The sequence below is a fragment of the Taudactylus pleione genome, unplaced genomic scaffold (genome assembly GCF_031769625.1).
Source record: "Taudactylus pleione unplaced genomic scaffold, aTauple2 ptg001346l, whole genome shotgun sequence".
Lineage (NCBI taxonomy): Eukaryota > Metazoa > Chordata > Amphibia > Anura > Myobatrachidae > Taudactylus > Taudactylus pleione.
The window spans coordinates 552,937-580,139 of record NW_028285746.1 but is presented as its reverse complement, the minus strand read 5'-3'; the positions used below and the strand labels follow the sequence as shown (position 1 = coordinate 580,139).

The 27,203-nt window shown below is 45.2% G+C and overlaps 1 protein-coding gene across 1 annotated transcript in view; it reads right to left on the bottom strand.

Moving 5' to 3' along the window:
• Nucleotides 1–27,203, bottom strand: part of LOC148443036 (solute carrier family 15 member 1-like) — a 160,415-nt gene that overhangs the window by 126,392 nt on the left and 6,820 nt on the right. The window contains exon 4 of the mRNA XM_088463341.1: nt 24,318–24,374. Coding sequence (XP_088319467.1) covers nt 24,318–24,374 — 57 coding nt within the window. The remainder of the gene's footprint in view (nt 1–24,317; nt 24,375–27,203) is intronic.

Sequence of the window (27,203 nt, the reverse complement as noted above, 5' to 3'; positions counted from 1 at the left end):
GAGTTTTTAATGAAGACAAAAAGTCTGGGTATAGCACTAAAGTGTACTTGGTAACTGTAGTGAGGCAATGGGAAAAAGTCCAGGTAGTGATAAACAGAAGGCAGTCCAGTGTTCTAGGTTTTGTGAGGCTGAAATGAATGCAGGCTGAAGAAATAATGTCCAGAGGAAATGCAAGTGGAGGCAGGGTACAGGGTAACAGCTGACACAGGTACTCAGGCAAGGGAGAGGCAATGGAGGAGGCAGGAGAATCCAGCGGGGCTGGAACAGGCAGGGTGAAGCAGGCTAGGTAATGATGCCAACAGACAGGTGAATGAGCACAGGAACTCTCAGCTCTCGCTGAGAAACACGTTGCACTGGCAATGAAAGGAAGCTCTGCACTCCCTTAAATACCCAGTGCCGCACTGTGACAGGCCAATCTGACTCATTACAGCACGTTGCGGCCGGCCATGGGCCGTAATAAATGAGGAGAGGAGGGGATCCCTCCCCTTCGTATCCTCTACCTGTCACTCTAGACTAGAGTGACTATTTATCTACATACTCTATCTCTCAGTTCCTTCACTTGGGTCCCCGCCCCTCCTCTCCTCTGCCTGCCCCCTAAACCCGAGTCCCTGCCCCTTCCTCTCCAGTCTAGCCCTGTCTCTCTTTTCCTATGCCATGGAGCTCAACGGGGACCAGTGATGTGCGGTCAGGTGAGACAGAGCCTTTCCTGTCATACTTAGTTATATTCCTGAGTTTTGACTATAAATATCTTTTTTGTATTATTCGTATAATTTTTATAGTCAAATCTCCCTGTCTACATTTTCCGCACATCCCTGATCAAAACTCACCAAATTTCCAGCACTATATGTTGCAATATGTTGTACCTTTGTATAATGTCCACATAACCCCTCGGGTTCATGTAGGTGTGTGTAAATCTGGCTCTGATACTAGCCAGTGCCTCCACAGCCATCACTGCACATCACTGATAGGGACCACGCAGATCCTCCTTCTAGACATGGCGGGCACTGATGGTCTTGTATTATATGGCACTCACCATGATGCTCTTTGCATTATATGGTGGTCACTTCAATGTTCTCTGCATTATTTGATGGTCACTGCAATGATCATTGATATAAATGGTGGTGACTGCAATGTTCTCTGCATTATATGGTGGTTACATCAATGCTCCCTATAATATATGGCATTCACTGCAACACTCTCTGCATTATATGGTGCTACTGATAACCTGTGTGCTGTGAGGCTACACCCCTTCCCCACACGCCCATGCCCACTTTTCAGATGCACTCCTATGGCGCCCACAAAAACTCCCTGATTTGCAGTGTGTGTGTGGGGGCTTAAAGCATATTGTTGTACCTTGGCCCACCACTCACAAGTTCCACCACTGGAAGTAGCTATTAGAAATTGATAGACTGTGGCCATAAAAGTATTTACATGGTTAGCAACTATACTCATATTAGCTGCGGTATTTAAACAGTGATCAATTTGTATTAAGGGGCCTAATGGGTGCCAAAGGCGGTGGGGTGGTTATGCTAAACTGAGATGAATATCATCCTGAGTGTCAGATTTTCAACAAAGAGACTTAAAAATTAAGAGGTGATCTCTCAAATAATATACAGAAGAAATTAGAGGTACTCAGAATTATAGAATTATACACTACTTATAATGTCCTCTCAGAGGAAGAAGCTGATTATATGAAATTGGAAATTCTGTCCATTCCAGTACTATATATACTCCTCAAGGTGCATAAATGCACAAAGAAATCTCTGGGGCGCCTGGAGTGGATTCTATAACATCTAATTTGCCTTATTCTGGTGCATAAAATACAACCCTTAGTAATTCACATGTAAAGGATACAATTTCTGTGATTGAAAAGCTCACTGAACTCAATTGGCAGTCTGGATATTTTCCTTGTAACAGCAGATGTCAAAGTGTTATATATTATTATCCAACATAGGTATAGAGGCTGTGGAATACCATTTAAACAAGGAAGAAATAAGTGATAAAGAAAAAAATCTATTTTGTAGGGTATATCATTTATTCTCAATAATAATTTTTTCTGGTATGAAGGAAACTTCTACCTGCAGTTGTCTGGCACAGCGATGGGCACTAGGCTGACACCCAAGTTATGCTAACTTGTTTATGTCCCATTGGAAGATCAATCAGTATGGACAGGCCACCAATGGGGTGCAAGGTTAGTGTTCTGGATCCGCTACATAAATGACATGCTATTTGCGTGGGGAGGTGATGAAACATCATTAAACTAATTCTGTAACTATCTGAATTTGAATAATTAGAACATAGAATTGTCCTTCCAAATAAGCCCTACAGAGGTCAATTTCGTGGATCTGACCATTTATATAGAAGGTGAAAATTTATTAACAAAAAAATTAGTAAAACTAACTGATTGTAACTCTTATATCAACCAGGATAGTACTCATCATGATAACAGGATTAGAAGCATATCGAATAGTCAGTTCCAATGCTTAAGAAGGAACTGTACAAAAATAGTGGTATCAAGCTAGGGTTATGGAGAAACAATTCCTTAGTAAAGGATACAATCACAATATGGTTCCAAAAGCAAAAGAAAAGAGCAGAAATTTAGAGCAGAATGATGCTCTAAAAGGAAAAAAATAAAAGATACAGAAGATTAACAAGGAGGTGATGTTCATCACTAAGTATACCTCACAACATAAACATCTCTAAAGTATTATCAGGAAGAAAAAAGAATATGTAACTAACAAACCAAGATTCATATATAGAAAACTGAAAGTCTAAAGAGTTTGTTAGTAAAGAGTGTTCTATCAATAACTAAAAGAAGAACTAGGATTAATTTGAAAGGAGTCATCGTTGTGGATCATATGCAATATGTAGATGTTGAAAGACTGAAGATAAGGTGTTAGAATATAGATCTAATACAATCTTACGTACATACCAAATAAAGGATTTATATCTTGTGGAAGCAAAAATGTAGTTACAGTATCTCCTTGAATGTAATTTTAAGGGTACAGTATGAGGGAATAGCAGGGAGAATGCTCAAGGAGCAAATAGTTGAGCAAGTGAGAAATATAAAAAAAGGGTATTGTTAACACAATCTTTCCTTGCAGTTTAAGGAGAGATGTTGTAATATTAAAGAGCTTAAAGGTTTCTTTGCAATGAAATTATGCAAAAAACAATTGGAGAACAAAGAATTTAGAGGCATCTCTTGCAAGATTAGAAATTAATACAATATATTATCTTAGAACTCTGATACAGTACCTAACGGATTGAATGTGGATTTTGAATCCAAATGGTTTATATGAAATAACTACCTTGTTCCACATATAATGCTTATATTTTCTTTAATTGCTCAAAGCATAAAGGTATATATACACAATTTACTAATTGGCGTTTCTTTTTCTCTTCTCTTTTTCTCTCTGGCTTATTATGAGCTTTTAGAAACAAAGAGAATAGTTTGATTTTAATTTTTACCTGTATTATATTATTATGAATAGCTTATTACATGCTTGTAAACAGAACATATGTTTTATTGTTACATTGTGTTCCATTTGTATGTGGCAGATAACACTGCCATATGGTGATAGGCTTTAGGTACATACATTGGTAAAGAAACAGCATTCATAGTCATATGTTTGTGCATAAATGTATCAGCTATTCGCTATTATTTGCTACTATATGTTTTAAATGTATCTGTAGGAACTCCAGGGACTAGTAAATAGGAGCTGGTTTCTAGGCAGAATAATTGGCAGAGAGAGATCACATGATCGGCAGATTCCAGTTGAAAAGCTCGGTCCCATTAGCAATGCAGCACATCTTGAAAAAGGACTCTGCAAAACGTGTTGAGAGGCCGCATACTTTAAAGGTGGACATCTCAGAAACTCACCAGTGTGGACACGCTGCGCTTACCGTCGATTCACCCTTGATCTGCAGTACGGAGACTAGCAGCACATTTTTACATTTCTCCCTGGGACTCTGGTTTTCACTCCTTTATACTTGTTTGGACTAAACCATCTCATTTGTTATTTTATGGACGTACCTGTTTTTTATGGACATGTTTGTTTGTTTTAATATGTGTATATAAATTCTTGCCACATAAAGAATTTGGCATTTCTACATATATTACAAGTCAAGTACAGCAGAATTGAACAAAATAAACTTTGATTGGAGTGCATGACATGAAAGGAATGTAAGTGCCTTTCTAATATTTTTAAAGTGCTTTTCACTGTGTAGACTGACAGGATAAAGAAACCTTTACGTGCACACCAGTAAGAATTATTATGTTATTGTTAGTCTGGTTTTATCAAAGGAGACGGAGCGTAAAAGAACCTCCACCTTTGCAGGTCACAACAAGATAAAACATTGGAAGAGAATTATAGTGAAATAGTGTCATTTTACTTTTTCATTGTTTTTTTCAGCATTTATGTAGCGCTGTTTTTTTATTTTATTTAAATGTCATTTAATTTAATCTATTTAAATGTCAAAAGAGTTAAAGGTTTGATGCTGCAAATTTTGAAAGGCACAGGGTTGAAAAATCTTTTTATTAATTTTGTTTCATCTTGTATGCAATAAACTTAAACTTCTCAGAGACTTATATTTTACAAAGTTTCTTATAATAAGCTCACACTGGCAAACAGCAGTCCAGTTGCGGGAGGAGCACACAACCTGAATATTGAAAGTAATTTGCCAGATTTTCCTGCTAAGTGCTCTGCCTTTCCTATCCTTCTTTAGGCAACTATCGTATTATTTGGGCCTTTGCGTTTTAAAAGACAGTAGAGCCTTGCGTCACTTATTACAGAGTTCATATAGGAATCCAGCCAATGTGAGGACATCATTGGCTTGCCATGGAAGAAATATCCTATGTGATTGACATTTTAAATCATGGAACCACATATGAGATGATTAGGACTTTACTGGCCTGTCAGGAAAAAGAAAGTCCATCTGTCATATTCAGAATCCCAGCGTCGGAATCCCGAAGGTTGGAAATCCAGACGCATGCAGGTAAGTAGAATTCAACCCTAACCCACCTTTCCCACAGCCTAACCCTCCCCTCCCGCAGCCTTAACCTACACCCCCACTGTAGCCTAACACTAACCCTCCCATCCTGCAGCCTAACCATCCCCTTAATGCCTAACCCTAACACTTACCGTTGCAGCTGAGATGGGATTCTGACTCCTGATGGGATTTGTTTTTCGCAGTGTGCTCGAGGGAAACTATATTCTTTTCTTCTGTAATCCAGAGTAAACTCCTCCCTCTACAAGCACTTGTGAAAAACCATTAGGTTGCTATGAGCAGCCACTATTTTGTATTGCTGTTCTGAGAGGCATGGATGGGACCAGCATTGGGAGGATGTGTGGGTTCCTCTAGTGCTATTTTGTGGTTTCTGGTGTACCTCCTAGGTGAGTTGGCTCTCAACTTAAATAAATTTATGTATGTGCTATTATCATATAGCACAACAGTATACAATTATGACCCAGAGTGGGTGTTATTATTTTGTAGCGTTAGGGATGCGGCCCGGCGCTTAGCCATGTATTTGCAAATATATGCAACAAAGACCTCTGAATTTCTATTATCATGCAGTATTCAAGCCTTTTTGCTGTTTTTTACAGTGTGCTGGAGGGAAACTTTTTCTTTTTTTCTGTGATACTGTGAATGCTGTCCGTTATTGTGAAACATTGAACCAGTTGTGGAGAGCAATATGGCGCAACTGACCTGGGTTGCTGCGAACAGTCGTTGTATTGCTGCACAATAACACCACAATAACACCAGGCCACATTCAGCCATCTCTTTGGACAATTGAAGAAGCATCAGGGTGGAAGGCAATTCACAACAGACAGTGAAGCTCAGAAAGCCATCATGTCCTGGCTTCAGGCACTTGACACTGATTTCTTCTATGCCAGGATAGATGCCTTGGTTTACCGTTGGAACATGTTTCAAATCAGGGAAAAGGGGAACGATTGCACTAACGAGTAATAAATCAATAAACACCTATTCAATATGTCCAAATCAAAAATTACAGAGCGGGGGGGCTGCCACAGACAATATGGAAAACCTATATATATGAATATCAGAGGAAAGAAAAAAGATTGTCCTACGATGGCGCACTAACAGAATAATATTCAAATAAAATCTAACCTTTAATTAATAATTCATTTAAAACCTTGTTCAGTGAAATATTAAAAACAAATAGAAAGAATCAGAAGTGGTGAAAGTTTAGAAAACTGATACACTAAAAATTACGCTGACACACATCAGTAAAACCTTAGTATGTATAGTATTTGGGTGCTTATAACGTAGTCACCCATAAGGTTCCCTAGGGTACATCAACAAATATAAGGGTATATATATATATATATATATAGTATATTATTTTGTCCCTATAGGCAGCAGAAACCTCAGACAAGTCCAGAGCAATAAAATTAACTATCCCCCTCCTATATCTATATAGTTTAATTAGTGTCAGTATACGCACATGTAGGGATATATGCCACAAATATTAATATACAAATATATTAGTTGAAAATTCGTAGTTCTGGTAATTGTTCTGGTAATTATAGGGATTAGAGACTTATCAAAAGTGTATACTTGTGATTTAGCAGTGTCACTTATACACTCAGATCCATGTTCCCATATATTTATATATATGGCTCTGATATAACACAGATTGATTTAAAGGACAGGGTATGCTAGACAGATAGTTTCTAGCTGTAGTATTTTCCTATTATCACGTTGCACCGTGTGAACATTTCTTAAGCTGGGTACACACCGACATTTCTTTATTAAGTAAAGGACTCTCTTTTTCACCCCAGTACTAATCAGACAGAATTGAATGTGAAAAAGATCTGCAACTATTCACACGGAAAATATTACTAATGAAATTCTTCTGTAATCAAGAACGACTATGTAATAGTAATTCAGAGAAGAAATGCAGTCACTACTCCCATATCTCTTAATTGTGAGAATCAATTGGCTTTGAACATACTGGAGGAATTGGAATCGGGAGATGATGGACCAGATCCTCCTGATCAATTACCATATGATCCTTCTAAAATGAAAATTAAGTCTACCTTTTTTCCTGATTTCAAGATCTCTCCCCCAGTAAAAGTATTCATTGACTTATATATTGGGTGCCTGTCGGCCAGTGCGTACCAGCGATATGTCTATGAACCACGTCATTCACAGACATATCAGCTGTGCTGCACAGCTAATGCCCAATATATCTAGAGTCAGATATATCAGCTGACCGCCCGTAAACTTGCAGCGCCAGCCGCGGGGAGGGGGGCACGACATGAATAACTAAGATGGTATGTGCGTTCCTGATTGTCGGTGCAAGATGGGATGGAGAAAGAGGGCAGGGAGGGGGGAATGTGGGAGGGGGGATGGCTATGTGGTAAATTATGTTGAATATGTCAGTGTGGTAAGTTATTGTATAAGTGACAAAATCATGTGAAAATGAAAAGCAACACAAATTAACTGGAGCCAGTCCTCTTTTATTGGAGGAGACACAATGCTTCTCTAGGATGGTACTATGAATCAGTGCCAGATGGACATGGCCTTATCTTATGAATTGGAATGTATTCACCCCTGTGGACGGGGTGAGGTCAGGTGCACTCCTCGGTAGGGAAGTGGGTAGACCCTTTCAGGGGGCTCCTTGCCGTGCGGTTCAATGACCGGCACGTTACCCCTGCTGGACCTATGGTCTACAGACTTAGGAACAGGGAGTAGCCTTAATGTAAGTGCTGGAGCACCCCCAGTTGGCAGGATCCGGCACTGGTGTTAGGAGGGATGCTTACCTACCGGTAGGTGTACTGGGGTAGGTGGCTGGTTGGTGCTTCTCTGCCACTCCAGTGTAAAGTCAAGGTTGCCTGCTGGCAGATGTGGTGCCGCCACGTGGGGTCTGCGCGGGGAGTCAGTCAATGGTGGGTGCTGACTGCTGCTGCCTAGTGGTGTGCCCAGCGCAGTGGTGTTGCGGTAATGCCGTGCTGTGTCTAGAAGTAGATACGACCCCGGGGGTCTGATGTTGGTGACAGTGTGTCAGGATCTGGCCTGGGATCGGCCTTTACTCACCGCTGAACTGCTGTCTTTAGGATCAGAGGCGTTCAGGCACCAGTGGTAGTGGTGGGTTATGGCTGAGTATTCTCCCGGGGTCCGGTAGGTCTTCCATGCATACATCCTGACTCCTGTGTTAGCAGGCATGGGTGCAGCCATGTTGGTTCATCTCACCTGACTGGTTTCCTCCAATGGCAGCCTTGCAAGTCTCCCAGTTGATCTCCTGATCCAATGACCAGCTGACAAGGTGTATTTAGGTCCGACTCCTGCAACAGGAAGTTGCTGTTCAACATCACCGTATGACTGCACATAGTCATTCCTGGTGACAACCGGCTCGTGTTCCAGAGGCTATATTACCTTCCTCGGTGTTCCTGGTTACCTGTGCTTTCCTTGGATCTCTGTGCATTCTACCATGTGTTAACTACGAGTTCGTCTTGTGTGTCTCAAGTTGCACCCGCTGTGCATTGCGTTCCTGTGTTCCATACAAGTTACTGGTTTGTCCTGTGTGTCTCAAGTGACATCCCTGAGTACAAATCCCAGTCATCTGCCAGTGCGTCCGGAGCCGCAACTCTGTGTACAAAATACATGTCCCTGTGTACTAGTCTCCAATTCAGCTGCCAGTGCGGCCGGAGCCGCACCTCTGTGTACAAAATACACTTTCCTGTGTACGAATCCTAACGTCGCCTGCCAGTTTGTGCGGAGCCACGCCTTGTGTACAAAATACACATCCTTGTGTACTTCATCCATGTCTTCAGTACAAATCCTGTTTCCGTTCATTAGTGTTATTCTTAGTGTTCCCTGTGTCAGTTAGGTTCTGTATATAGTTCTAGTCTTCCGTCACTCCCAGGTACCTGTCCAGAGGGCCGCGACCTGCTCACTTGGTGCAGCAAAAACCATATCCTGATTGGAGGGGTCACTGGAGAAAACCACCAAGTGGGTTATGACTCCGTGCCTCTGAGCAGGTCTCGCCAAATCTGGGTTTGACAGCAATTGGGAGACTTAGTCTATTTTCCCCATCATTCTCCTACAGTATCCGAAACCTCTCGGTTTCTGACCTCATCAGAGGTAGTCTCAGAGCCCAGTTGTGATACAGTGGTGCCTCTATTGGTGTGTGCGGGATGAGTGCAATCCGTTGGTTTGGGCTCGACTTACAAGTCTGTTCAGTGTGTACCCAGCTTTAGCGAAACACAACCTAAGATGGCGACACACCTTACAGATATATCTGTAGATCGAGAGATCTGCAGATGATGGTTGTTCATACAAACTGGACAACCAGCATCTGTCTTCTGGCTGCGGGTCCCGCACCCCTCCACGCGGCTGCAAGTGTACGGGCGGTCAGCTGACCATCTGTGCACACAGCAGATTAATTTGGCATCGGCTGTGCAGCACAGCCGATGCAATAGGTCTGTGAACGACGTTGTTCACCGACGTATCGCTGGTACACATTGGCCGATGCACACAAGATATATTGGCCAGCATTATAAGAGGGTTTGTTTTTGTATGCCTTTTTTAAATAAACAATTAAATTTTACCACAATAATTAAAATTATCTAACAGAAATGAAATAGGTTACAAAGTTAGATTGCTAACATACATGTGTCATATGTGTTACAACGATGTCATTCCTCACAGTGACTTTGCCATCATTTAAATGAAAGATGAATAGCTTTTTAACACCGGAAAGTAACCTAAGACAAAACAGATGTTGTTAGATACAAATTATCATTTTGTTTTGTATAATGTCCAAGTAAAAAAACAAACATGCCACAGTGCCTGTGTTCATCATCTGCTATAAAACATGTAACGGTTTTATTGCTTCCCTGGCATCCAAGAAGTAACACAAAATGTAACACATAACACATTTATGTTCTGGCACACATACACTCAGGTGCATAAATATTGGGACATTGACAGAATTTTCATATTTTGGCCTCTATTCACCACCACAATGGCTTTGAAATGAAACAAACAAGATGTGCTTTATCTGCAGACCTTCAGATTTAATGTGTGTCCTCATACACTATTGCTGCAGTCGCGCCAAACAACCCTTCTGGGCACACCAGGTCCTGCGTGACTCAGCTTCCACAGAGCCTCTTTTGCACAAGGGCAGGATAGGTTTAGGCACCACCAGGAGGAGGTTAGGGTTAGGCACCTCTAAGGGCGGGTTAAGGGGAGGGGGGGTTAGGGTCCTTACCAGCCTCAGTCGGGATGTAGAGCCTTCGGTCTTCTGGCATCGGTATTAGATCCGGCGGCTAATCAGCCCCCGGCATCACATACCGATTCCGTAAGAGCATACATCTGTATTTAACTTCTGAAAGTCATACTAGGAGTGTGCATGAACTACAGTGACCAAACTAAGGCCATGGAATGAGCATGCGATTCCAGAGTTCAGACAAGCTATAGACAGAAGAGACACCTCTGACAAACCTATGGGTTTTGCCACAAGGAAACGTATTAGGGAGCTAATTGGGATTTGTATCCAGATTAAGATAGGAGCAGATTATCTGTTTAGGATCTTCTTTGCTTATGGGACTACCTGGCACTAGGACTGGTAACTTTTCTCCCATCTTCATTGCTGAACATCATTTACAATCATTCTTGATATTGCCTCTTTGCATACACCTATAGAATAGTGGGCCTGATTCAGAGCTGCGCACAATGCCAATGTTTTCACCGATGGAGCGATTTTTTGCCACTGCACATGCTTCCGAGTCGCATTGCACATGTGTCAAGGTACATTACTGTAGTCGCACACTGCAAGTCCTTTATTCGCAGTGTGATTGACAGGCAGGAAGCATTTATTGGACGCAACAGGGACTGTCGGCTAAAACCTAAGGCGGGTCACATCCTGCATCCTCCATCTCATATGCAAGAAGCATGGCTCCGGTGTCTCAGTTATGGCATCCATTCTGAGTGACCATAGACTCACTCAAGGAGTCGATGTTTGCACGATCTGCGTCCGATGCTGCGTACGTGTACGCAGTTGCGGACAGCTGAGATAGTTCCAGTGGACATCTCAGTACAAGACCCAGAAGCTATTCCATTAGCATATTTTCACACATCCTCAGCTGTAAAAATCTGTGGCAGCAATAGTGTACAACTTTGAATCGGCCAATTGACCACTTCTCATAAAGAGATACCGTAATATATAAATCTGAATATTCTACAGCAGCATATCTGCTGCTTATAAACATTGTATCTATGTCATTTATTATTGCCTGAAGATTGAATATGTGCTATTAAAATATGTCATAGTTTATTCTTGAAGTCCACAGAAAGAGTCAGTTAGATTTTTATTACCGTAATGCTGGTGGATAAAACTGGAGGCTTAACACACGTCCATACAGCTACTGGTTTATCGAATATCTTTAGCGTCTGTGAGATTATCTTTGTTTATAGACAGAAGAGGCACCTGACATAGGTAAAGAGACACAGGGACCAAGCGCTGCATGAAAATAAAGGAGAGCAGATGTATTTTCATAGGTGCATATTGCACAAACCGATCAACAAGTACCAATAGTTTTGAAAAAGGCACTATTCTTGGACGCAGACGTTGTGCCCATGGTCACGAGATGCCATATTTTATTGTGTACTTTTTGTAGAGAGGGAGGTGGGGGGGTTGACCTTTTGACAATGACTGGTTAGAAGGCACCTGGCTGCTATAAGAATCTGTAAAACTCATAACCGGACAGGTCCGCAATAGGTAGGCACAGAAGAAGGAACCTGGATCTTTAGAAATGGAAACTGGGGTTAAATTAGACAAAAGAGAGTAGCTATGTTGAGAAGATAGCAATTTTAGGGAAGGTCCATAAGATGTGTATGTGAGAACCTAGTTCACCACGCCCTCTCCGATACAGATAAGATGGGCCAAACTACCCCCTCCTAAAAAACTTTATAGGAATTCTCTTTGATAGTAATAAAAAGGAGGGATTTCAACATGCTTTCCCTAATTGTGGACCACGAGGACTCATCATCATGGACCTGCCCAAATCCATCTGCCAAGCAATCTTGTGTTTGGGAGTAGGAGATTGTTTACTGGCTAATGATAAATAATAAGAGAAGATTCAGAAAGGAGGCTGAGGTAATGAGACTCGAGTGTCAACAGGAATCGGGTAGCGTGTGTCACAGGGAGAAAAGACCGTGATATTCAAAAGGTCTCGCCACCCAGGAGGGATCAACACTCTCCAAAACTATAGAAGGTTTTGTTTTAGCTTATTTAGGACAAGCTAACGTGGGCAAAGTCTCAGGGAAACGTTATGCCAGCTATCCAATCCAGACAAACCATAGACCCACATTTTTTTATGGACTTTGTTACGGACCTTCCCTCCAAGGGCGTATCTTCCTATTGGCCAGGATGGCACTCGCCAGGGGCGCCGGCCAAAGGGGGGGGCGCCGACGCCACATGGCAGTGTCACCTGCAGCCAGTTTTATTTATCAAGGTCTACGATGCTGCCGGGGGCAGATTGGGCCAGTGGGAACTCAGGAGAGTTCCCGCTGAGGCGGACCTTTGCAGGTGCCCCTGGGCTGTCTCAAACTGGCTGGGCCGGCTGCCGAGAGCATTCGCTGGTTGAGCTCTGCAAAACTGTGCGCTGCGGCCGGTGCAATATAGTTGTTTTTTTTTGTACCATGGCACAGTGCGCGTGACGTCACACACGCCGCACCACCAAGAAGTATTGAGGAGAGGAGCCCAGACCACTGCCACAGCCAGGGGGGAAGCATCCAAAAGATGCTAAGTAAGGTAAGTAAATAGCCTGGAACCGGAGGGAGGTTAGGAGCAAGAATTGTAGAGACACAGAATATTTCATTTGATGTCAATATCTTACGGCCTGTCAGACCCCGTTTTCTGTAATCAGTCCCTGCCAGAATCAGTGCTTATCAGTAGCAGTGCATGAGTTCCTACATGGGGGGGTGCGCAGGGGCGCCAGTTCTGTACTTTGCCAGGGGCGCCCCAACCCCTAGATACACCCCTGCTTCCCTCATCCAAGGAATACAATGCCATTTTGGTGGTCTTGGACTGTTTCTCCAAGATGGCTCAATTCATCCATTTCAAAGGGACTTTTTGGCACCTACCAATAGCTTTGGACTACATTGCTGTCAATCCAAAATGGTCTCAGTATAATTTTGATTAGTAAGTTTAATTTTGGTAAGTATTTTGCAAGAATAGACTGAAGATCAATAGTATAGCATCCACAATCACACAGACAGACAGAGGATAAATTAGTTTCTGCCAATCAGGAAGGCTAGGGAAACAATTCCCTTGGACTAATTTCTTCTTCTAATTTCTTCCCAGTTCTCCCCCAACTTCTATTAAGGCACAGCAACAAGAGAAGTACTGGTAACAAGATTCTTTGATCTCCAAAAGGCATCTTACTGTTTCTTGAGGGCTTATCAAAAATGTAAAACTCCCACGAGGGTCCTAAAAAAGGAATTCACAGGGGTATAAATGAAAGGAAGAAACCTTAGCAGGGGACATCTTATAATATATGCAGATTAGTTGAAATAAAACATAACTTCTAATATTCCTTTAAAATGAAATGAAACCACAGATCACCAAGCATATATAGCCTGGTGAATACAATCCTCAAGCAAAAGAAACACACCCCTTTGCCACATGGTGTAGTGGCAAATTGTAGCATTCTTAATACATTTAACAGAATATCAACACCTTTTATAAATGCTGGTCGATGTGGGTTGTGGGCTATTGAAACACAAGCTCCCAATATCGGTGAAAATATTAGAGCAAAGATTCAGGAGTATTCATATCCCTTTAAATTCATAGTTTACACTGTAATGGTAATTGAAGACTTGTTGTCGTATTACAAGTAGAATAGGGATGCGTGAGACTGGCGCCAATTTCCCTGTTAGATCCAATGGTAGATCCAGATGTGCAGCTTGGAACGGTAGGAGCCTTTCAACAATGCCCCCCAAAAGACAGTTATGGAAATAGAGGATGGTTCCAGCGCTTTCTATGATCTATCCTATAAATTTGTTTGATGGTGTTCTCAATGTATTCAGAGATATGTAAAAAACAGAATGGCAATATCGTATAATACCGTAAAAAAAAAGTTGTAATTTTTAAGAAAAATAAACGCACTCACCATTTACCGGTGGATGATAGGCGTTGGACACAATTTTCACCGTGGTCCTGCGGTGGTTGCAAAATGCAACGTAGTTCTGGATACCTTTGGGTCACTCCATAGATGGGGGGAAAACATATGACAAGCTTCCATAGCTTGTCATATGTGCAAGGCTTCCATCACCCCCCATTCAAGGTGAGTATACTACTTAACCTTGTAGGACCTTGTATTGGGTTTACTGATTTGCACTATGGAAGCTTGACATATGCGTTTACCCCCATCTATGGAGTGACCCAAAGGTATCGAGATCTACGCTGCATTTTGCAACCACCGCAGGACCATGGTGAAAATTGTGTCCAACGCCTACCACCCACCGGTAAATGGTGAGTGTATTTATTTTTCTTAAAAAATAAAAAATTTTGACGGTTTTATACGATATTGCCATTCTGTTTTTAGCATATCTCTGAATACATAGAAAACACCATCAAACAAATTTATAGGATAGATCATAGAAAGCGCTGGAACCATCCTGTATTTCCATAACTGTATTACAAGTAGAAACAATGTAGTATGCAGAGTATAAACCGTAACTTTTCATATATAATCATTGACAAAACAGAAACATGCAGAATATATTAAGTCACATATTATACACAGAAAGCTCTCACTAATGCAAATTATGGCAATCGTCATCTATTGTCCCAAAATGACACATAGAAAATGCATAACACCTATAATATGGTGTCTGAAGCAGTTTAGATCTTTCCAAAGAAAGCCTATAATTATTAGCCGATAATTTATAGTGGTATATGAGAAAAAACAAGAGATATGGTAAGAACTTACCTTTGTTATCTCTGTTTCTACGAAGTCCATAGGGTCCACAGGGTTGACCTTGGGGTATAGCTGGATCTGGATCCACGGGCACCATGCAGTTAAAGCTTTCACTGCTCCCAGGATGCACTTGGGTCCGTCCTCCTCTATACCCCGCCCCCGAGCCACAGGCACCTCAGTTGGTAAGCAGCCGAGGCCGGAGGAGGAGACTAAACAGAGAGAAGGAAGACTGGAACACACAAGAAACCATACTCACAGAAATGGGAGACGGAAGACCGGTGACCAGCCACACAGCCCATTTGAAGCCAGGTGCGTCAGGGCGGGCGCCCTGTGGACCCTATGGACTTCGTAGAAACAGAGATAACAAAGGTAAGTTCTTACCATATCTCTTGTTTTCTACTTCAGGGTCCATAGGGGGTCCACAGGGTTGACCTTGGGGATGTCCCAAAGCAGTTCAACTAAGGGCGGGGACGCTCCTGAGCAGAAAGGAGAATCCTGCGCCCGAAGGATGCATCCTGAGAGGCAAAGGTGTCAAACGCATAAAACCTCAAAAATGTCTGAATGGAAGACCAAGTGGCTGCCTTGCACAGCTGAACAGCGGAGGCACCACGTCTAGCAGCCCAAGAAGAACCAACAGACCGAGTGGAATGAGCCTTAACAGAGGCTGGAACAGGTAAACGTTCCTGTATATAAGCCTCCCTAATAACAGAACAAAGCCAACGGACTAACGTTTGTTTGTTGGCAGGCCAACCCCTCTTATGAAAACCAAAGAGGACAAACAAGGAATCGGACTTTCTTACAGAAGCCGTCCGATCAACATAAACTCTGAGAGCACGGACATCATCCAACGAAGCCTCACCAGCTGTAAGCTCAGGAGATTGAAAAGCTGGCACCACAAGTTCCTGATTGATATGGAACTTAGAGACTACTTTAGGCAAAAACTCAGGATGAGTGCGAAGCACGGCCCTGTCCTGGTGAAAAATTAGGAAGGGGGGACTACAGGAAAGTGCCCCCAACTCGGATACCCTCCTGGCTGAAACAATTGCCAGGAGAAACACAGTTTTCAGTGTTAACCACTAGAGGTCAACGGACTCAAGAGGCTCAAAGGGAGGTCCCTGCAGGACCCGAAGAACCACGCCAAGTCCCATGGAGGCACAAAGGGAGGTTGAATCCTAAGCACACCTTGGAAAAAGGTGTGAACATCAGGCAGGGTAGCGATCCGTTGTTGGAACCAAACAGACAAAGCCAACACGTGAACCTTCAGGGAAGCAAGACATAAGCCCAGGTCAAGACCTGACTGCAGAAATGCCAAAATCCTAGAAACCCTGAACACTTGAGGATCAAAGTTTCTGGACTCACACCACTGAAAGTAAGTGTGCCACACTCTGTGGTAAATCCATGCAGAGGCAGGCTAACGTGCCCTCAGCATGGTACCGATGACAGAGGTAGAAAAACCCCGGGACCTTAAGACGGCTCTCTCAAGAGCCATGCCGTCAAAGACAGCCGACCCAGATCCGGGTAAAGGCAGGGCCCCTGAGACAGCAGGTCCCGATGCTGAGGTAGAAGGAACGGAGCGTCTACGGACAAGCTCCTGAGATCGGAGTACCAAGGACGTCTGGGCCACGCTGGAGTCACCAGCAGAAACGTGCCCTCGTCCTGTTTGATCTTTCTGAGTACCCGAGGGAGCAGGGAGATCGGAGGGATCAGGTACGCCAGGTGAAACGTTCATGTCACGGACAGCGCATCCACTAGGATTGCGCCTGCATCTCTTGTCCTTGAGTTGTACACGGGCAACTTGCAGTTGTGACGGGAGGTGATCAGGTCCAACTCCGGCAGTCCCCATTTGTCCACGAGAAGTTGAAACACCTCTGGGTGAAGCGACCACTCCCCTGGATGCACGTAGTGACAGCTGAGGAAGTCTGCCTCCCAGTTGAGGACTCCCGGGATGTAGACTGCCGAGATTGCTGGAAGGTGGCACTCCGCCCAAGCCAGGATCTGAGACACCTCCGACATCGCAGCGCGACTTAAAGTCCCTCCCTGGTGATTTATGTAAGCTACCGTGGTAGCGTTGTCTGATTGCACCTGAACTGCTCTTCCGTGAAGAACGGTGCATGACGACAGTAGAGCACGGTACACCGCCCGCAGCTCTAGAATGTTTATGGGAAGGGCGGCTTCCTCTGCCAACCAACGGCCCTGAAGAGACAAAGAGCCTGTCACTGCCCCCCAACCCCGGAGACTGGCATCTGTCGTAAGCAGAACCCAGTCCGGGATCCAAAAGGGGAGACCCTGGACGAGATGAGCTGACTGAAGCCACCACGCCAGAGACCGGCGCACTTCCGGGGACAAAACCAGCATCTGGGATTGGATCTGGTGAGGTAACCCATTCCACTCCTATAGAATCTGCCCCTGCAGGGGTCTGGAATGGAACTGGGCAAATTCTACCATGTCGAATGCCGACACCATGGACCCCAGGACTCTCATTGCTGAATGGACCGACACCCTGCCACTGCTCAGACAACTGTGTATTCTCAGTTGTAAGGAGGACACTTTTTCCGGAGTCAAGAAAATCCTTTGTTGACAAGAATCCAGAAGTGCTCCCAGATGGACCATCCGTTGTGATGGGACAAGAGAGGACTTCTTCCAATTTATCAACCACCCGTGTGCTTGAAGACAAGCAATGGTCAGGTGGAGATGTCGAAGAAGCACCTCCGGGGAGCTCGCCAGCAGCAGAAGATCATCCAGGTACGGCAACAGCCGTATACCCTGACCCCGACGGTGGGCAGCCATAACTGCCATCACCTTGGTGAACACCCTCGGAGCCGTGGCAAGGCCGAAAGGCAACGCCCGAAACTGGTAGTGACGGTTCAGAATAGCAAACCTCAGATACCGCTGATGTGTCGGTGCTATGGGCACATGGAGATAGGCGTCCTGGATATCGAGGGAGACCATGTAATCCCCTGGTTCCATCGCTAGAATGATGGAACGTAACGTTTCCATCCTGAACCTGGGAACCCTGAGGTATTTGTTCAGAAACTTAAAATTCAGGATAGGGCGTTGAGAACCATTGGGTTTCTGCACCAGAAACAGAGTAGAATAGTACCCCGTCCCGCACTGAGACTGCGGAACTGGAAAAATGACCCCTGCATGTAGCAAGGATTCTATAGCCACCTGAATCTAGACAGCTTTGGTCTGGTCCAGAGAAGGACTCGTGCAAAAAAACTGGTGGGGCCGCCTGAACTGAAAAGACAGGGCGTACCTCTGAGAGACTACTTCTCGAACCCAGGCATCCGTGGTGGTACTGTGCCAACACTGGGTGAATTGGAGAAGTCGGCCTCCCACTCTGGGGTCCCCCAGAGAGAGGCCCATCCCATCAGGCAGCAGGTTTATCCTCCTGCTTGGAAGAAGGACGCCGAGCACTCCAAGCCTGCTTCTTGGGCTTGGGTGCGGCCTTGGTCGCCGAATGCCTCGGGAAGGACTGACCCTTGGCCTTACCCTGAACCCGAAAGGCAGAGCTCTGAACCTTAGCCAGCGCTGAACCCGAATGAAGGAAGGCCGACTTGGATTTAGCCAAGGTATCCACTATTTTGTCCAAGTCCGGACCAAATAGTAACTCACCATTAAAAGGCAATGCCTCCAGACCCTTTTTAGAGTCCGCATCTGCACACCAAGACCTCAGCCACAAGGACCGATGAGCAGACACAGCCGCAGCCGACACCCTAGAGGTCAGCAGACTAGCATCCAATGAAGCTTCCCCTACATAGGAAGCGGCATCCCTCATTTGTCCAATTAACGCTCTCTGGATCTCCGGAGCATCCTCTGGAAAAGTATCCTCCAAACAGTTAGCCCAGCTCTCAATGGCCTTAGCCACACATGAGATGGCCATGAACGGGTGCGCCACCGCCCCTGAAAGGGAGTAAATGGATTTCAAACATATCTCGACCTTTCTGTCTGTGGGATTCTTCAAAGAGGAAATAGACGGTAATGGGAGCGTAGCGCTCTTAATCAAGCGGGTGACGTGGGAATCCACAGCCGGTGGAGTCTCCCACTTCCTGCAATGCGCTTCAGGAAAAGGATAATTCGATGCCAACCTCTTTTGTGGTTGCAATCTCTTACTGGGCAACTGCCAGGCCCCCGCCATATGATCCGTCAACTGGTCAGACAAGGGAAAGACACTCGACGCAACCTTAGCTTTTTTAAAGTTAGGGTACTTAGATTTCGGGGCCGGCGCATCATCCTCTATATGAAGGATAGCGCGCACCACCTTAACCAATGCCGGCACATTAATGGAGGACTTAGTCTCCATCTCCTGGGCCGCGGCGTCAGAGTCAGTGTCTTCATGAAGTTCTCCATCATCTGAAGACACATCCGAGTCCGACAGCTGCCCTGTTAGAGAACTCACAACCTGACGCTTGGGCGCCTTAGGGGGCAAATCACTCTGCAACATAGACTGAAAAACAGGATGAGGCCGCCAGACTCTGCACAGAGCTGGAGAGTACATCCACCCAAGGTGGAGGCGCTGCATGAGGATAACCCTGAAAAGGCACCATCGACTGCTGAGTCACAGGGGGGGACTGGACATACACAGGCACCCCGGCATAAGGACCCACAGTTTGAGACCCGGGGGGAGACTGCAATAAATGTGGAATACCCGGGGAATGGGGGATGTTAGGCTGGGGCAACGCCCTAACAGGCACCGCAGCCGGCACCGCTAAACGGTCCGCAATAGATGCCAACACCTGGGAAAACATCGCCCAAGGAGGATCCTGTGAAATAGGGGGCATAGAGGAGCCAGGCACCAGCTGGCACCGCCCGTACAGACCATCCTGAGATAGATCCCCCCTATCAACTCCAGCAGCACAGCGTCTGCAGGAAAACAGCACAGGAGCTCCGGAGTGCTCAGTCTTCTCATCAGACATGATACAGTAAATACTTAATGAAAACATATCACCAGAGGGAATATGGTGAAAACACCTCCGCACTCACAGTATGCAACACAAACAGCCCACAATATGGAACTGTGCAGCACACAACTGTATGTGACCGACCTCGCAAATACTTGATTTATACAAGCGAGGTCCACAGAAAAAAAGCCCTTCCCCCACACACCTGCTGGGCCGTATGGAAAAGGAAAGGGATAGGTACAAGCTGACAGTAAGTTAGAAATAAGTCACAGACAGCAGCACTAGCAAAAGTCACATACAATGCAGTAAGGATTTGACTCAGCGCACCTTCCGCTACAATCAACCTCCCAGATTCAGTGTCTGGGAGGGCTATAGCGCTGCGTACACTGTCCCTTTGCAGAGGAGAGGTACACAGGGGGACCGGTCCATGCACCGCCTGGGAGTCTGCGTTACAGCCTAGAAGATGGCCGCCGGAGAGCTCTGAGGAGGAGTGGCCGCATGAAGAACAGCTCAGCGACGCCAGCACACGTGAGAGAAGGCGCGCTGAGCTGAGGGGAGGAGCCGCTAAACCATGGAAGGCTGCCTCCCCTGGCTAGTAATTAACCCCAGGGATGCTGGTTCCCCTCCAGCCATTATTCCCTGGTGGTCCAGCAGACGCGCGGGGTATGCCTGCAGAGGAGGAGCCCGCCGCCGCTACTAGCGCCGCCGGTCTGTCCCCAGAGACCGGCAGCTAGAGACTGCATTTCCCCTGCGTGCAGTGCTGACAGCGCTACACGTGGCTTACCTGAATCCCCGTGAGCCCGGCAGCAGTCAGTGGGAGGTCCCGGAGCCACGCTAGTACTGACTCCGGGGTCCCGCTCAGATCCCCAGATCAGTACTGGCGTCGCAGCGCCAGCGGGGTTGTTGGAGCGGCAGCGTGGACGTCCAACTGGACAGTCTGATGCTGCCGCTCAGAAGAGTAAAAAATAAAACAATAAATATTCTATCTTCTTAAAAATAAAGCTTAGGGGCTGCCATAAACAGCCCCACTGCGACAGGGTGACCTGACTCCGGCCGGGCACCAACTAAAACTGAGGTGCCTGTGGCTCGGGGTATAGAGGAGGATGGACCCAAGTGCATCCTGGGAGCAGTGAAAGCTTTAACTGCGTGGTGCCCGTGGTTCCAGATCCAGCTATACCCCAAGGTCAACCCTGTGGACCCCCTATGGACCCTGAAGTAGAAAATTAATGATATAAATCAATTTGCAAATCTCTATAAACATAGGACATGAGACACAAATAAAGGTGGTATGTTAAGTGAGTACTAGCTGGAGGAGGTAAGACCCCATTAGGAACGAAGCCGACGCCTGACGTCATCACATACCGCCGCGGCCACACCGACCGGGTCACTGCCACACACCACTGGGAGTCACGGCAAGAAGAGGAGCAGCATCCACAGGTAGGGTCAGTTAGGGACATTCCCACCTCTACCAGGGTAAAGCATCCTCAATCCAGAATGCCCTTCTGCTCCACGGGAGGTTTCTGTCCTCCCATCGCTGCACCAATCAGTCCAAAAAGGCCTTAAACATTACCCACATGTATATGGTCATTAACCACTACTTTTACATTTGCTGACTGCCTGTTGCTAAGTTTGGAAACTACTTGTCGTTTTCGTTATTTTATTTTTACTTTGTATTTTTTTTTCTTCTATTTCCACCCCCCTTATTATTGCTATTTTATTACTCTATTTTATTTTCTACTTGCATACATATTATCCTATATATTAACACCCTTTTATAGTGCTTGTTCCCAGCCTATTAGGCTGTACCCATAATACACACTTTTACCTTTACCGAGCTGCTCACCAGAGTGCAGCTTATTAACCCCTTACATTGCAGGAAAAGACAAACTGAGTTGAATCATAATTTGAGCCAGCAAAAAAATGTAAGGAAGGAATTTCCTTTTACCATACGCTCTGGTGGTGTGCGTCTATATTAGAGATAAATAGAAAGTTGTATTGCTGTATAACAAGCCCCAAATCTGAATGTGTGCCCATAGGCAGTGAACATACAGTGGAGGGGGGTCCGAATGACAGCATTAACAACTTGGAAAGAAGAAACGCCACTTCTGCAGTCCGTGTAAAATGTTAACCGCCGTGCACCTTGATGATACTAGAGTATTGCAGGGTGCTCCCATCGGACCAGATGAGAGTGGCTAGCGAGAAGGGAGAGAGGAGGAGTACCTAGATGTGACTAAATCTGCATGAATACCGGGATAACTCCTCTAGTCATATGGAAGGGTCTGAGTCCCCGTCGGCACCGACGTGAACTTCAATGCTGCTGGACGCCTGTTTCACCAAGGGACATACGGCCGTGGTCACGAATGCACTCGTTTTGGACTAACCCCACAAGGCAGGACGAACTGAACCAGATTGGAAAGGTACCACATGAGTCTTAGTGGTAGAGATAGATCTTTATTCACAGGATGTGATTTGATCTAGATACATGCTGCAAACAATCTCTCCGTACTGTGTCTTTATCTCCGGTCTATTCAGACTGTGTTTGGAAGGTTGGATCATCTCTCTCATAGTGACACATACAAGAGGAGATTCAATCACTGGTGTCCTATTGGGAAATTGTATTTATTTAATTTCCTTACAAAATACAAATTACTGTTTATTATTAAAGAGGTCTCTGTGCAAATAGATTGATGCCTCTTTAAATCCTCCTATGACTGGCCAGTGCATACTCATAAATTCAACCAGTACTCTGAGGTTCAGCAATATAAGTATAAGACTGGAGGAGGTTATTTCCCCTATTCTTTCCTTAATGACACTGTCAACATGAACTGGCAACAGTGTTTGATACTAATGATGTGATTTGGCAACAGTGTCTCATATCAATACGGTTCTGACAATAAAGGATAAACAGGGTTGATCTTTCCACTAATGTATTGGCAGTTCTAATTTTTAATATACATGTGTTTACATTGACTTGTATGTATTTTTCCAGTTTTTATTCTATTTAATTATTTATTCCTTTTTTTGAGGTGTTTTTCTATTCATTGTATATTCTTTTATTATTATTTTTTAATTGTATACTCTACCTAATTTTATTTCTGTGCCTTCCTTTGGGTCAACTATTTTCCATATTAAATTGGTCCTAAAACCTTTTTACCAAAGTGGATTTTTTAGTCCTTTTTCCACGATTTAGTGCTCACAATTGTGTTCCATATGTCCTTATTGAGATAGCGCTCCTCTTTTGTGTTTTTGTTGTTTCTGTTACAAGAGGGTCAGCTCCTCTATTGGTAGTAGCAATCTCTAAGGCTAATTTAAAGGTATTATTCAATATTATAACACGCCCATTATTTATTAATATTATTGCTCCATTTAGTTGTATAGCGCCCCCTTTTTGTGTTTTTTTTTCGTTAGGGATTTGTTAAAGCCTGTAACATAGAAATAGTCGAGAAATGAGGAGAATAATTGTCAATAAGGCAGGGGGATACATCGTAGCCTATTATACCGGCAGTAGTTGAGAAACTGAAAATCACATAAATATGTAGATATATCGAAACAGATATATACATATAGATAACAAAAATGAACAAATTAAAAAAAAATAAAAAAAGGAAATTTTTTTAACCACATTGATTTTCCCCAACCAAGAAGGGTGCTTCAAATTCCAGTGGTAGTAGTCCAATCGGACGGAGGAGAGGATGGGGGAGATATTGGTAGTAAAAAGTTGTGACAAGTTTTTAGTGATTTTAACCCCTAAGTAGGTGATATGGAAGGGGTGCCAAGGGAAAGGGAATGCAGATTGTAGTCCAGCAATTATAGAGGAGTGAGCGGATAAATTTAAGGCCCAAGTTTTTGAGAAATTAATCTTAAAATTCTATAGTCGTCCAAAGTGTTTAAATTCACGCATCAAGTGAGGCAGAGACGTCACTGGATGGGATATAATGGCCAGTAGGTCATCTGCGAATAGGGCAAGTTTGTGTTCTCTGTCTCCTGCCATAATCCCAGAAATATGGGGGTTAGCTTGTATAGATCGTGCTAATGCCCTCCATGCAAAGAATAAATACCAAAGGAGACAACTAGCAACTCTGTCACGTGCCATTGTTGCCAGATAGTTCAGCATGGATTCTCACCCTGGCTGAAGGACAGGAATATAGGGTTAAGATCCGATGAAGGGCGAGAGGACCAAGTCCCACGTGCACAAGCCTCATAAAAGACCAATTAACCCTATCAAACGCTTTTTCTGCGTCGGTTGAGAGTAAGACAATTGGGGTCTTCGTCTGCGAAGTAGCAAAATGGACTAAGCTGAGGACTTTCATGGTGTTATCACGTGCCTCACGACCCTTAACAAATCCAACTTGGTCGCTGTGGATCAGTTGGGGAAGGAGGAGGTTTAACCTATTGGCTGTTAGCTTAAGATCCACGTTTAATAACGAGATGGGTCTGTAGCTTGAGCACAGGGAGGGGTCCTTACCTGCTTTAGGAATTACTGAAATGTGTGCTTCCAACAACTGTTTAGAGAATTTGGATTCTGCGGAGACATTGTTAAAAGCGTTTAACATCATAGGTGCCAATTTGCCTTGAAACATCTTGTAGTAGGCTATTGTTCGGTCATCAGGTCCAGGGCCTTTGCCAGGGAATTGGTATGAAATACCGCCGGCCGCATGGTAACCTTATGTGTACATGTGTATGTGTGTGTGTGTGTATGTATGTTTAATAAACTTATACTGTCACGGTGTGTGTGTCCTGTGTTTTTTTTAAACATTTTTTTACAGGTGAACTACAGGTACTAGTGGGCCCTTAATGCCCAGCATGCTGGTACTTGTGGTTCACCAAGTACCAGCATGCGGGGCAGTCTTGCTGGGACTTACAGTTCTACTTGTAAAGACAATGTTTGATATTCTTTATTTACACCACACCACACTATCAACCCGCCACCCACCGCCACCAGGGGTGGCGGGGATAGCCCCGGGTTATCAGCCTGGGCCTGGGGTGCCCTGGAGAGGGGGACCCCTTTATTGGGGGGGTCCCCAGCTCTCCAGGTATCCCGGTCTGGGCTGCCTAGCGGTCAGGGCTGATGCTGCAGCTGGGGGGCCCGGTGAAAGGGCTCCCCTGGCTGTGGCATCAGCCCCCCGCTAGAAAAAGTCCAGTGCTGGTTCTGGAACATACAGGGGAACCCTACTCATTTTTTTCCCCTGTATTTCCAAAACCAGGACCGGATCAGAGCCCAGAGCTGGTTGCGCAGAATACGGGGGACCCCTACGTCGTTTGTCACCCGTATTTTGGCAACCAGCGCTGGTTCTGACTAGCCCGGTGCTGGTTGTACTTAAGTACAGGGTACCCCTATGTCGTTTGTCCCCTGTATTTAAGCACACCCAGCACTGGGTCACTAATGCCCGGGGCTGGTTGCTCTTTTTTGGGGGGGTGCACGCCATTTTTTTCTTTTTTTACACAGGTTTTTTTTTTTTACCACAGCAGCACAGACGGGTCTCACGGACCCGTCAGTGCTCTGTGTCAATGACACAGATGCAAGTAGCACGGATCTCCTGGTCCGTGCGTGCATCTGTGTCATTGAAATACACAGCAGCACAGACGGGTCTCGCTGACCCATCTGTGCTCTGTGTCACTGTCAATCACACAGATGCATGTGGCACGGATCTCATGAGTCCGTGCTACATGCAAATGAGCACCATAATGCTGATTGGCTGAGAGCCGTGACAGACGGCTCTGTCAGCCAATCAGCACTTTGCCCATTAAAGGCAAAGGTATTTTTTTTAAATGGCCGCTCGAGGCAAAACCTCGGGATCCGACAGCAGATCTCAAGGTTTTGCCTCAGGAGAGGGATCCGGGGCAGACAGGGAGATCCGAGCTTGGGCTCGGATTGCCCCAAATCCCCGAAGTTCGGGTGGGTTCGGTTCTCAGGGAACCGAACCCGCTCATCCCTAATTTATATATATATAAAGTTTTGACAAGAATGACATTGACAGGGTCAAATACAACACTAGCTTTGTTTGTTCACCACAGGCAAGTACACAGGATATGTAATTTTCAAAGGAAAAATTACACACAAAGTCTAACAATACAACAATATTTCTTCAGTGGACTCGCAGATCCAGGACCACAAATAATAGTCACCCCTGTGCCTAGAAGCAGGCCCACTATGTCAGGCTTCAGTTTCCCTAGTGTCTCTGCATTTATTAAACCAGGATGACACAGGTGTCTGTATGTAATCAACAGCCATCAAATTTCTAATTTAGATGAGGACATTGCACATGCCTTTGCTCTGCTAAACCTGGGAGATCAAGATATACCATATTTTCTTCATGTAGAATTCTGCACACCCTGACACAGGATATAGATAGAGAGAAAAATAGAAAGACACTATATATATATATATATATATATATATACACCATTTATGTATGCAAAGTCATTAATGTGAACTTTGGTAACTACTAATTTATTTATTTTTTAAATTTCATTATCTCATAGGATTATGTCGACGACAACATCGACATGGATGAACCCCACCGTCCTCTAAAAATTCCTCCCACCACTCCTCCCCACACTTCCCTGAACCCGCCTCCGCCCATCACTCCTCCCCACACTCCCCTGAACCCGCCTCCTCCCACCACTCCCATGAACCCACCTACTCCCACCACTTCTCCCCAGACTCCCCTGAACCTGCCTCCTCCAAGCACTCCCCTGAATCCACCTACTCCAACCACTCCTCCCCACACTCCCTTGAACCCGCCTCCTCCCACCACTCCCCTGAAACCGCCTCCTCCCACCACTCCTCCCGACACTCCTCTGAACCCGCCTCCTCCCACCACTCCTCGGGGAGTTCCAATTGGGCCGCATCTTCCCTAGAGGGACCGGGCTCTGGCGAAGACATACCTGTGGCTGAAGGTACATTGAGACACATATGGTAGACACTATTTCATCTACAATACCTGCTCTGATCCCTCCATTGCCGCTGCCAGCCGAATCACCCATTTGTTTCTATGGTGTAAGCGTTGATGCCAAATGTTCCAATAGCCAGAATGCAATGTATTCCAGATTTTGGCCCCTGTGTGGAAGGCTGTGCTGGGATCACGTGTTTGATCCCAGCATCAGCCGAGGTGCAGGGGCAGGCAGAGGGGATGTGTCCTCTGCGGGACACATCCGTTGCCGGCGCTGGGACAGTAATGTCCCTAGCGTCGGTGCAGACACCGCGGGCACCTGGTGAAGGGACCGCCTGGTCCATTTCACCAGTGCCGGCGGTACTGTGGCGCCGGGAGAAGCTTGGCTCCGGGCGCAAGCTCAGCGGAGCTTGGTGCCCGGCAGCCAAGAAGCGGCGGGTAGCCGGCGCTGGGAGAGA